The sequence below is a fragment of the Lissotriton helveticus genome, chromosome 6 (assembly GCF_964261635.1).
Source record: "Lissotriton helveticus chromosome 6, aLisHel1.1, whole genome shotgun sequence".
Classification (NCBI taxonomy): Eukaryota; Metazoa; Chordata; class Amphibia; order Caudata; family Salamandridae; genus Lissotriton; species Lissotriton helveticus.
The window spans coordinates 1,680,739,264-1,680,751,407 of record NC_136067.1 but is presented as its reverse complement, the minus strand read 5'-3'; the positions used below and the strand labels follow the sequence as shown (position 1 = coordinate 1,680,751,407).

The 12,144-nt window shown below is 41.8% G+C and overlaps 1 protein-coding gene across 1 annotated transcript in view; it reads right to left on the bottom strand.

Moving 5' to 3' along the window:
• Positions 1–12,144, bottom strand: part of LOC144763693 (D-beta-hydroxybutyrate dehydrogenase, mitochondrial-like) — a 177,358-nt gene that overhangs the window by 63,041 nt on the left and 102,173 nt on the right. Inside the window, exon 3 of the mRNA XM_078649529.1 lies at positions 8,743–8,873. Within this exon, the coding sequence (XP_078505655.1) occupies positions 8,743–8,873 (131 nt within the window). The remainder of the gene's footprint in view (positions 1–8,742; positions 8,874–12,144) is intronic.

Sequence of the window (12,144 nt, the reverse complement as noted above, 5' to 3'; positions counted from 1 at the left end):
GATTCAGTTAATGACAGGTTCAGTGGCGCAATGTAAAATGATGGGGTTACCTGCAGAATGTGAGGAGAAGGCAGCCCCTGACACCCCCGTAATATCACAAGTATTCATGGGCCCTGTGCTGGAAGGAGACCCCCTAAGCGTGGAGGCCCCTTGCGCTGCAGGGGCTGCATTTATGCCTTAGACTGGCTACTCGTAATTTTTTATTTTTTATTTAAGCGAGTTCTGACAAAATCATTTGTGTGCAATTAGAAAATAAACGTGGGGCATTTATAAGGCGAAAACATTTCCCCATAGAGTACAAGCAGTGTAAAGTACCAATGACTTTCCAATCGCAGTGTGACGTCACGGAGGACAAGGTCACACAATAGGTGTCTTCAGTAATGCCTTAGATAATCCTATTGCTCTGGCGACACAATTGTGACGATACCGTGAGTGCTTTAGTTTGCTGGAGGCTCTGTTTCCGCTTTTATCAATCATTAGACTAGTACCTGGCTGGGAACCTCGGAAGTTTGATATGTATTTTGCTGACAACAACTCTAACAAATATATGCGTGCAATGCTATTACAAGGTGTAGGGCACACGTGTTGGAGCTGGAATGCATGTTTTATGCAAGACTTTAAAAAAACTTTATAAAGACTTGCTATCAATGTTGTTGTATTTGTTTTTTTATAAAGCGATTTTACCCACCTTGCCGTGTCTCAGCAAGCTTTCAGAGAGGCTAAGTAGAGGAGCGGTGCGTTGCAGCATGGAGCATTTACAAGCACCCAGGGAATCATCTACACATGGGGAATAAAAGAGTGCTGGAAGATGCCCAGTACCAAATATGACCCTATTATTATTAATAATAGCAGTAGCAATAGTAGTAGTAGCAGTAGTAGTTGTATTGTTGGCATTGAGAATATTACCAGGGTTATATGTATTATTGTCAACACCAGCAACAAAACAACAATAATATAATATTAATAATAGTTATCGTTTCCATAAAATGGCCACTGTTTTATAGAATTGTACACAATGTATACCCAACCCACTCGCACTGAATTTCTAGACTACAAAACGATGAAAGTAGAGCCCGTCTTTTATTGCACCTTGGCACTTGACAGTTGACCCTAAAGGCAGATCTCAGCAACAAGCTCTTTACTCACTCACAAACTGTCACCGGAACCTCACTTCTTTGAAAAGCTCACGCTCTTGCATCCCTGTGTTTTCCTGCTTCATCACCGACACACACTCACTCGCTGCTATTACAATAATCCGCAGTTAGCTATCACCCGTTTGTTTAAAATCCCTCCACGTCAGCGCGCGCCGGAGGCTGCCGTGCCCTGCACACCCGCAGAGTCCTTCGAATGTGCCCTTTTCACAGATCCGCGCGCACCTCCGCCGCCCGGGATTCCTGGCCGGCCTCAGGCCTGGAGTGTGTCCTGGTCACAGCTCTGTCGAAGCAGCTGTGATCCCCGCAGAGGTGACTTATCTCCTCTGTTGACGGCAGCTTCTGCCGCCATGTTCTGCTGAAAGCAGCCTTTGACACGTCTATGCCGCTCCCCCTGATTTCTCCTGGGTGTAAATGCGCGATAGGCCCAAAGGCACTGATTGCACATTGATGATCTGATGCAGACGTGAGAGGTGTTGAGGACAAATTGTTGGCTTTGCGCACTGTAGAAAAAAACGGGCAGCCTACGGAACCAGGCAGACAGCAAGTTCTGGTTGTCCTTCGAACCCAATCTGTGGGCGGTATCCTGACGATGGGGCATGATGGTGACAGTGAAAATGATTTTGCTATGGTCTGGTCACTGCGCATGCGCGTTTCAGCCACTTCCTTTGGGCGGGACTTCCGTCTTCGGAAGTCCCGCGCACGCGCCCACGGAGTGCCTGAGAGCGGGGCTCCCATGCCCGAGGGAGAGCCCCGGCTACAGAAGTCCCGAATGGCGGTAAGTGGGGCTTAGTTCTAGGGGGGAGGGGGTGCGCTTGTGTGTCTGTGTGTGTGTGTGTGTATGTGTATGTGTGCGATGGCGGCGGCGGGTCTTTGTATGTGTGCGTGCGTGTGTGTAGGTGCGCTGGTGTGTGTGTGGGGGGGTCTCTGTGTGTGCGTGTAGGTGCGCTAGTGTGTGTGTAGGTGCGGCAGCGACGGGGGGGTGTGTGTGTGCCTGTGTATGCGTGTGGCTGTGTATGCGTGTGGCTGTGATGTGCGCATGCGTGAGTGTGGGTGCGCGTGCACGCAGTCAAATCCAGCTCCAGAGAAGCGCGTGGCACCCTTTTGTCCCTCATTCCCCCGAGACCGGCAGCTATAAGTCTCCAGCCTGGACGCATCCTTCGGATGCTAATTCCAGGCGAGACCTAAAAACGACTATGGGAATAGCCAAAACTACGAGGACAACTCTGCAGTACATCTGTACCATGTTAATCTCGTTACAGATCAAGGCAGAAGAATTTCTGTCTTTTGGTTCGGTTTACTTCTTGGTAATTCTCGTCTTCCTACCCTTCTGTGTCTACCCTATCTTGAAATCTACAATGATTGTTACCTATGTTCATGGGATACCTAACCATTGGCTCAAGGTATATTGTTTCAAATCTTTCCTCAGCAATGTTATGCAAATTTATTGTGTCTTTTTTCTTCTCAACTTCTGTCTCTGAGTTCATGGAAGCTTGTTAACATCAGTATGGAAATCACTCGAGTCAGCCTTGCTCCTTAAGAAATATTTCCAGTCGGGACTAAACTGCTCTCAGTTCGTTATTCCCAGTCTATTTGACCTCTTGGTTTCCGGTTGATCCATGTCACTGTCAATAAGTTCTCCTTCTTCTTTGTCTTCTTAGTCCTTTGACTGCCTATCCTCTTAAGTAGTTGCAGGTCTCCTTGACCTCTTCAGTATTCTTCTACTCTTGTTTTCAGTCCTTGGCCATTTGTCTTCATGATGCACTCTTCCTTTTGAGATAACAGCCACTTTAGATTTTTGAAAGACAGTTTCCCTCTCGGATTCACAGCATTCTCCTACTGCGTCTCTGTCATCATTGTCGGTCAGCTGTGCACTTGAGAGATGCCACACGTAATCATATTAGAGTGAATAATACAACCGTGATTAACCAAGAAAAGCTAGTAGGAAGTATTTCACAGGGTTCGATTTCTGAAAGTATCCTTTGCTATAATGTTTATTTTCAGATGCTATCTGAAAACGTGACGTTGATGCATGCAGAAAACTGTTTTGTTTGTTCTCATCTTCCTATGTCTGCAGCTGAGCACTCCTCAAATTATCATTTTCCTTTGTCCTATGCATTTTCTTGCAGTGCATTCTAAAATCTGTTTAATCATCAAGACTCGATTAAGCTGTATTATTCTGATTAAAAGTTGCCTCAGGAGACTGTACATGTTACCAATCCTTGGAATGTACATACGGATGACAAATCACATTTCTTGATTTTCGAACTTTCTTAAGCGATGAGGTAAACCAAAACATATGCCAAAATCTTTCCCGCCTCTTGCATGTTCTAACGTTACTAACCCAGATAAACAAAAGCTTTCATGAAAATTAACGATGCTGAGAGAGTTTTTGTAGATGAGCTCTCCAAAAGGATAAGAAAGGAAAATATCTACTACTACTACCACTACTATATAGTACAGAAAAGGAAGTGTCAGTAGAGGGAGTTAAGGAACAACCAGAGGAATGAAAAGAGAAAGGCGGAAAGAAGTATTTACATCCAAAGGTAAATCTGCATTTGTCAAAGAGAGGGAAACTATGTATTGCTTGAGGACAAGAAGGAAACCAGACAGTATAAACGGTGGGCTGGAACGAATATGATCAGAAATATTTAGTGAAGCACAATGTATGGACAGGACTTGAAGTGAGTATAAGGGAAATATATTTGGTGTGTGGAAAAGTAATAACACTTTCCTGAGTAGAAGCAGACATAGCTTTTCACAAATTTGGGGTGATATATTTGGTGCATTAATACCTTCAGTAGGAGTAGCTTTAAACAATGTAAAGATTAGAAAGCTGTGAACCTTAGTAGATAGATTAGCCACAAATAAGGTTGGCGCACTAACCGTGACTAACAAGGAGCTTCTTGCAATGAGGGCTGTGATCATTCAAAACAGACTTACTTTAGATATGCTTCACTCAAAGGAAAGGGAAGCTTGCAAGGTGATACACACAACTGAATGCTGTGCCTACATCCATGGAATAGATAACCAGATTGAAAAATTAGATATTAACATTATTAACATCACACAAAAACTAAAAGTGCAAGAAGAAACTGGCTCTTGGTAGGCAATAGCTTCTTTTGATAGTTCCAATCGGAGAGGATTTTCAACGATAGGTTAGGGTTTAGAAGCATAGGTGGAAAAATCCTTAAAATGCTTTAGACCTCTATACTGATCATACTAATTGGAGCAGCGTGTGTTTGCCTTTACTTCAGAGGCTGTAGAATAAGTTCATCGAAGAGTTTGATAAAATTATGGAAACAGAATCTGTCATCAACAAATGTAAGAAAAAGAAAAAGGATTGACATAAAATTTGTGGAATTTCAAAGTGACCTGTGCACTTGAGATGGAAGTGCTAGAGGAAACGAGATTGAAAAGTCTAAAGGGGATGACAACTGTCCTGTGAAGTCTTTAGGGGGCATGCTTGTGATGATTCTAGGGAGTAAGCACCGGTGGGTTAATATAGTGGTTTTGCTGAATTTCAGTTTTGCCTTGCAGTAATCCAAGTTCATACTCAAGCTAACTTGAAGCAAAGCAGGCCTTAGACTCCATCTTTGCTGTGACATTTCATTGTACCACTTGAATGGACCTACGTTCAGTAGAATAACAATGAAATGTGTCCTACAGAGAAGGATAAACACATTCATAGACTGTTCTGAATAAAATATACACATTCAAGGTTAAACCTTGCTGTCCCAGGGAGAATGACATATTATGTAACATTCCTTTTCCATGTGCAGATGTTGCTCGTGAGAAGCTCGATGTAGTAGAATTATGCGAATGTTGTCAAATGTATTGAGTTCTAAATGTTTAAGTTTTGCTTATTTCTGGTTGGCTAAGAGCCTGTGAACAGTGTGCTACAGGTAGTGGATTTATGAATTCTTTTGTTCAGAGCCCTATATAAGAGTGTGATTTATGGATGTAAGTGGGCAGATCTTTCTCCTTACTGTAGAAGGTAAACCTATGCTAGATTTCTCCCCCCATCTTTTTTGTTTGCTTGCGTTAAAAAGAATGCACCATTGTTGTTTATTTAGCTTTATTTCACAAACAAAGCTAAATAAAGAACAATGGTGCATTTTGAAAATGCAAACTAACATATCTTACTTTTAAAAAACCAAAAGGAAATGTATGCTCTGCAGCAATCTTTCTTTTCATAATTGCATAAAGGGTGCAGTAACTTAAGTGGATAACAGAGGTCTCTTTAAATCTCCACATGGATACCTTGGTATTGCTTCATGGAATTTCTTGTATTCCTTATGCTAGCGCTGGGATCATTTTTGACAAAAAATAAATCTAACAAACATTTTTATTTGCAACAGCAGTAGCTTAAACTGTCACTAATGTGAGATCTATTGAATTGAGAGAAAGCATCAGAAAGGAAGCTCCTTTGAAAAAAGAGCAAGCAGCATGCCCTGACTGCCAGAATCTACTGGCTGGAAGGTAGCTGGGGCAGCTGTAAGGGGAGACACCCCCTCTTTCTGGACCGCACTACTCTGGAGCCTTGATGCAACTAGAAGAACAACACAAAAACCAAAGTAGACTTAATTCACCAGTACCCAAACCTTTTATTCTGTGACCAGTGCGTGCTGTGCTCAAGGGCCTGTCAACAGAAAGCGGCCAAAGGACTTGCGACTAGGTGTTTGTGCTTGCTGCAGGCAATGTATGTGGTAACAACAGGGAAATCAATAGTAAAAAGTGTCCCAACAGACCATCTAACTTGCCCTCAAACAGCCAGAAAAACTATTCACACACTGATCTGTTAGACCATTTATTTGAGCCCTGAGAATGCCATGTACCAAAGCACTCATTCAACAGTCTGCATATGATGTTTCCACCTTATAAATATGGCGATCATAATCAAAAAAAGTTATATATTTCAATGCATCTTGTATTGAATCCAGTGAACAGCTGACACGTGTTTCGTCACACAAGTGTCTTTTTCAAGGCTAATATTTCAGTCAAGAAATCCTGATCCTATAGGGCAACAAGTGTAATTCGAGCAGTATGATAAAATAAAAATCACCGTAAGGTTGTATATCCGAGTATCTTAAACATGTCCAAATCTCCTAAAGGTCTTCTCAAAATTTCAGGGATACTGGAAGTCTAAGAAAATATTTTCCAAGATTTCAGGTTTCCCGAGACTTTTGCAGGGATGCGGTACAGAAGGGGCTTATCATGGCACTCCTCAGCATTTTAAGTTGATACAAATTGATGATGGGAGGACGAGATTCTACTTTCCCAAGGATACTGTTCTCGTTGATCGATAGACTATTCAGGATTTCCGTTTTGGGCTACAAAAGATTCGCAGTTGAGAGAACGGAAAGCTATACTGGACATTACTCACTATTGATAACGCTCTCAGGGGTCGTTTTCACCATCTGGAACTTGATTCCTGATACTAAGGATACAACCTTTAGAACATTTGGACATGTTTATGATACTCGGATATACAACCTTACAGTGAGTTTTTTTATTTTATCATGTGTCTCGAATTACACTCATTGCCGTATAGGCTCAGGACTACTTGATAGAACTATTAGCCTTGAAGAAGTAACTTGTGTGATGAACTACTTGTCAGCTGGTTTTCGGATTCAATACAAGCTGCATTGAAACATTTGGCTCCTGACTTTTTTTGATTATGATCGCCATATATACAGGGTGGAAACACCATACGTAGACTGTTGAATGAGTGCTTTAGTACATGTTTTTCTCATTTAAGCACAGAGACGTTTAAACAACGTGTTATGAGCATTTTGAGTAGTATAATGCATAAGTACCATGTAGCACCACACTATAAACATTTATTCGATAATCTCTTTACATATATATTAGCACTTGCCAAATAGAGGTGTGGTCCATAACCCATCACTACCCTCTCTAGCTTTGTATATCTCTTTTGGCACGGCCTGCATTTGTAAGGCAATACGTTTTGCATTTGCTCGAGTTTAAGCTATTGCCATTGAAAATGACAATGCCTTTTGTTTATGTTTTAAAAACCAAAACAAAAATAAAAGGCATTGCCATTTGCAATGCCAATAGCTCAAACTTGCATACATGTGAGATGCTTCTTTAGTTTACCAGAGACCTCGCAGACGAAAGCGCATGCACTGTCTTGGGAAATACCTCAAAAACACATCGTAATGTTCAAAGTTTGTCAGTACCAACAACCACCAAACAGTCATTATGCTGAGGGATGAGATGCTGAAGAAAACTACAAGAACTCATGCATAACCTTCTGAAAGACACTTTCGCTTGGTATACACTGATCCATATAATTAATTTCTTACATTTGAACTCTTGTCTGCAAAGGGAGCAAAAGTTGACACTGCCATGCAACCCAAGTGTGCAACCTGTAGCGGTCAACAGGCTTAAATTGCCAGATCGGCCCCGAAGTTTTTCACAATCATTTAAGGTAAAACAAAAGTTCAGTTACACGGAGCTAAAGGGTGAGAAAGAAATAAAGAACACCCATTCTTAGAGAGCGAAACAAAGTGTCAATTTAAACTGAAGCATATTCCTACTGTGCATTTTAAGTTTCTCTTGCTGCCAAAGTAATTTAGTGCAACAAAGGTGCTGCCAATCCAAACAGAGGCTTGCTTGAAGCACAGTAATGAATGATTAAAAAATTGAATTGCAACATAGAACATTGCTCGTTATATGGCTGACTTTGTTTAGCTGCGCGTGATGTGCACATTGACTAACAGAGCCAACAGTTTTAGAATCAACGAGTTAAATAAGCCTGTGATCACAACTGTGCATGAGAGACCCTCCTGCTGTAAAATAAGTTCATTTAAAAAAATGGTGCTTACAGACTAAAGAAGACGGACCGTGTAACAACCAAAGTAAAAGAGTCAGTCCTCATGGGAGGATACATATGAAGACAAGGCAGTACTAAGGAGGGACTAACAAGCATAATAAGGAATCAGGAGCCAGCATTTATGAAGGACAATGACACAAGCCAATGACAAATATGGGCAGAGAGTGGGCGGGGCTTCAAGTACATACTCCAATACAACACGGCTCGCAGAGCAACGCATGCGCTGCCCAGGTTCGACCTAAAAAAGTGATGGCTGTTACTACAGACACAAACTAGGGAAACCTGGCAGTGTATCAAGGTCAGAGAATTTATACTTTGGCTTCAGAATGTTTTGGCGACTTACACAGTACCTCTCGATTTCCGGGATGATCTATGGACTGTATTTACAAGTGGGACCAAGACACGACTTGGATGTTGTACCCTTAGTTTAATAATATATATGCATACATTTGGCAGGGAAAAGATAATAAAGCTGATATAGGAAAGCACCAAGAACACATAATGAGTTTCCTCCAATGAATTTACTACTGTACAAGCTTTATTTAGGAGTTTCCAACAAAGTGACATGGTACATCATCATATTTAAAAAGAGGGAATTTCAATTGTTCATAATTACTACACAATTTCTGACAACAACACTATATACAAAGACGCACAATTCAAATAATTTTAATATGAAAGTAGGCTCGTGAACCACTCATCACCGGAACAAAAAACTGTACTGCGACTTACTTGTACCCCAAACCTTCTCATGTCCAGCCTTAAGGCATCACAAAACTTCTCAAGGCCTGCTTTGGTCATGGAGTAGATGCCATTTTTTGCAGTCATGAAGGCATTGGTGCTGGACATAAAAACAATGCGTCCTGAAAGAGAAGCAAACAAAGTTTAGATAACAAACTCCATTTTCACATGAATTAAAAGATGTCAGAACTCTGCATGCACTGAGGAGCTGGGCTTGCACGCCTTTTTGGCACACATATCTGCCCGGCATGTCTGTATGGCCAATATTATTTTCACTGGCGTCCTGGTTTGCTTGGCTGTCTTCAATTTCATTTGGAGAGCCAAGGTCATAGAGAGTTATTGACCCCCACTCTATGCAGGTCAGAGGAGAGAGGGAGCCAGCAAACTCACTTTACCTCAGTCCGCTCTCTTCATCTCAGCCCACTCACAACACCTTTACTATTTCGCAGTGGATATTGTCGGTACAATTAGACCCAACCCTCACCTACAAAAGGTCGAATTGCATTCAAGCTTTGCATGCACATGGCATTAAGCCATGCGATAACATCTTATTTTATTTGATCAAACTCTCACACACTGTACGCATTTGTTCCGGATGAACCAGGCCCAGGGCCAAAATAGAGCCAGAAGTACTGTCTAAGGCACAGTTCTTCAAACTGTGGGGCGCGCCCCCCTGGGGGGGCGTGGATGGGTTCCCAGGGGGGCGCAAAGGCCTCTCCAAGCACATGTAAATGAAGACGCCTGGAAATGCAGCAATGTTTATTTGCGGCGTTTCCAGGCTGTCTTCAATTACTCTGAAGCCCTCAGAGTGTGGGGCCAGAGGTCAGTGGGTGTGCTGGGGGCTTGGCTGGGCAGTGTCTGGAGTCTTATTAAGACTCCAGCACCGAGTTTTTCACAGGTCTTTAAAGACCATTTACATAACTTTGGAAACTGGTTACCGAGCGTTAGTTTTTTCTTTTCTTTTTCCAGTACCCCCTGGGCACCAACTCTGCCTATTCCTTACATTTATATTTTTTTTATTTACTGCTGTAGTGTGAAAATGCATTTCATGAAACGGAATACAAAAAAGATTTGCCAATAGAAAAAATGCCAGCCATGTGTGTGTTTAAAGAGCCTGCAAAGACCTTGCTTTGACACTAAATAGGGTCTTAAATAAAAATATTGAACCACTTGAGGCCACACACAATTGTTGGAACCTTCTGCTCTCGACATCATGTTATCAAATGAAAAAAAAGTCATGTTTGCTTGATATGTCACAAAATTTAATTTACGTTTAGATCCTGTCTTGCCTTACTATTTGTCAAGATAGAGCTAGAAAAAAAGGAGGTTGATGTAATGTAACTTTCTGTCTGTTCCTTTTATTTTCAGTCATGAATCATTCAGGCAGCCCTAGAACACATTTAAAAGCGCTTTGTATTTGCTTTTCGAAATGCACACAGATAAGTTCTGGAAATAGGGCTTTAGGTAACTGTTTATTTTTGTACCGTCTGCAACATCGAAATAATGAGCTGGCAACCCTAATCATAAGACGGGAAGTTTGATGCAGGATCAGCACATTATTTCCTTTACCCTCGATTCCCTGATTAATTCCAGAATAGCAATAGTTTTACTTATATCTGTAACCCTATGCCCGTCAATAACATGCTGATTAAATTCAAGTGTCTGGGAATGCACCCTGCATTCAGACAACTCACTCCTCATTCTCACCCTTCACTTTCACACTCACCCAGCACTCACAGCGATCATAATGCACTCGCACTAATCACCATGCACTCACACCATTCACCCGCTCACCCTGTATGCGGACTCATTTTTATGTTTACAAATGACCACAGACCGGTTCTTCAGAGACATACCCCAAAGAAGGGGACAATATAAGTATTTTTGCTCTTTTAAAAGGGACATTCATTAGTGAAGCTGGTACTGCTGCCAAGTGTGTAAGTGGCCACCACTGCTGGTTATCATAAAGGAGCAGATGCAGTAGGACTGGGGACCAGGAATTTGGGGGACCCACTGCATCACAATTATGACTGTCTACTTTTAAAAAAAGAGGCATTATAGCTTATTGTCCTTTCAAGCATTAGGACAGAGGTGATGATCCTTCATGGTGGGGAAGAAGTAAAAGGGGCAGGGGAGATAGCCTGCTACTCAGGACTGCAGTTATCATTAGTGCAGCAGGTACAGTTGCATTGGGGAAAAAGAGTGTGAGGGGCTCACAACACCCCAATTATGGGGAGCAGTTTGTTTGGGATAGCTGTTTTTGTTTGATGCATTTGCTGTTTTTTAAGTCTCATATTTGGTGTGGTTCATAGGCTATAGAAAAAGTATTCCTGAAATCATCTCATAAACCCGCTCCCTGCACGCAGCCATGTCCCTCCCGCTCCCCCAATTCTTGCTATAAAGTTTTGGAGGGGGGCCCGACCTCAAAACATTTTACTTAGGGGGGGCTCAGAGTAAAAAAGTTTGAAGACCTCTGGTCTAAGGGAAGTAAATTCCTGTATGCGAGGCATGTCCGCATCATAACAGATGAAGTTACCTAAAGTACCAGATGCGATTGTTTAACATTATTTACTTATAACTGAAAAAATATGCAACGAGATTGTGATTTTTTCTAAGTGGTCTGTTGAAATACCTGCAGTGTCATGAACACTGTGATGTGAACATTAATTTGTGTCAATGCAGAAAGAAGAATAAGAGGAATCTCTTTCTGCTCGATTTTAATTCAATTTAAGTAATTAAGGTTTTTGTTTCTACCTGCAAATAAAAATCCTTCCGCTAGCCAGGAAACGGGGATGTTTACATTATGTAGGCACCACTGTCCTCTCTTTACATTCCTAATTACAGCGGCTCAAGTTGACCACCTAACTTTCCTAAAGTGTTTGGGGTGGACTGAACCGGACGTCGAGCATTTTAATAACTTTCAATCCATTTGAGCAAAAGTGAAATGATCCACTCCCTTAAATTAGAATTCATCTTTGTGCAGAACTGACCTGCGCAATATTTTTCCAAGTCAACTGTATAATGCGACTGAAATATAAATCTGCATGAGAATGAAACATTGGTACTCCTCTCCTGGATTTATTTAATCATAAAAGTTGGATATGTTATTCGAACATGAAAAGCTCTCCTGGGCGTCTCCGTTTGGTTTACTCAGGCACTTAAGACAGATGTAGAGTGCTGACCCTAGGTACCAGATACAGACTTCACCAAGTTTATGATGTAAATACCCAGTGACTTTACCCATCATTTGATGTAAATATCAGTCATGGGTGCCACTTTCATGAGACCTTGGGGCCCGGGCCCCTCAGACAGTTGTATGTTTGTTGGCTCCTGGGACAGGCCTCCATTTACAAATTGACCATGGTCTTTTCCTTTGTTAACTTTGATCTGGCC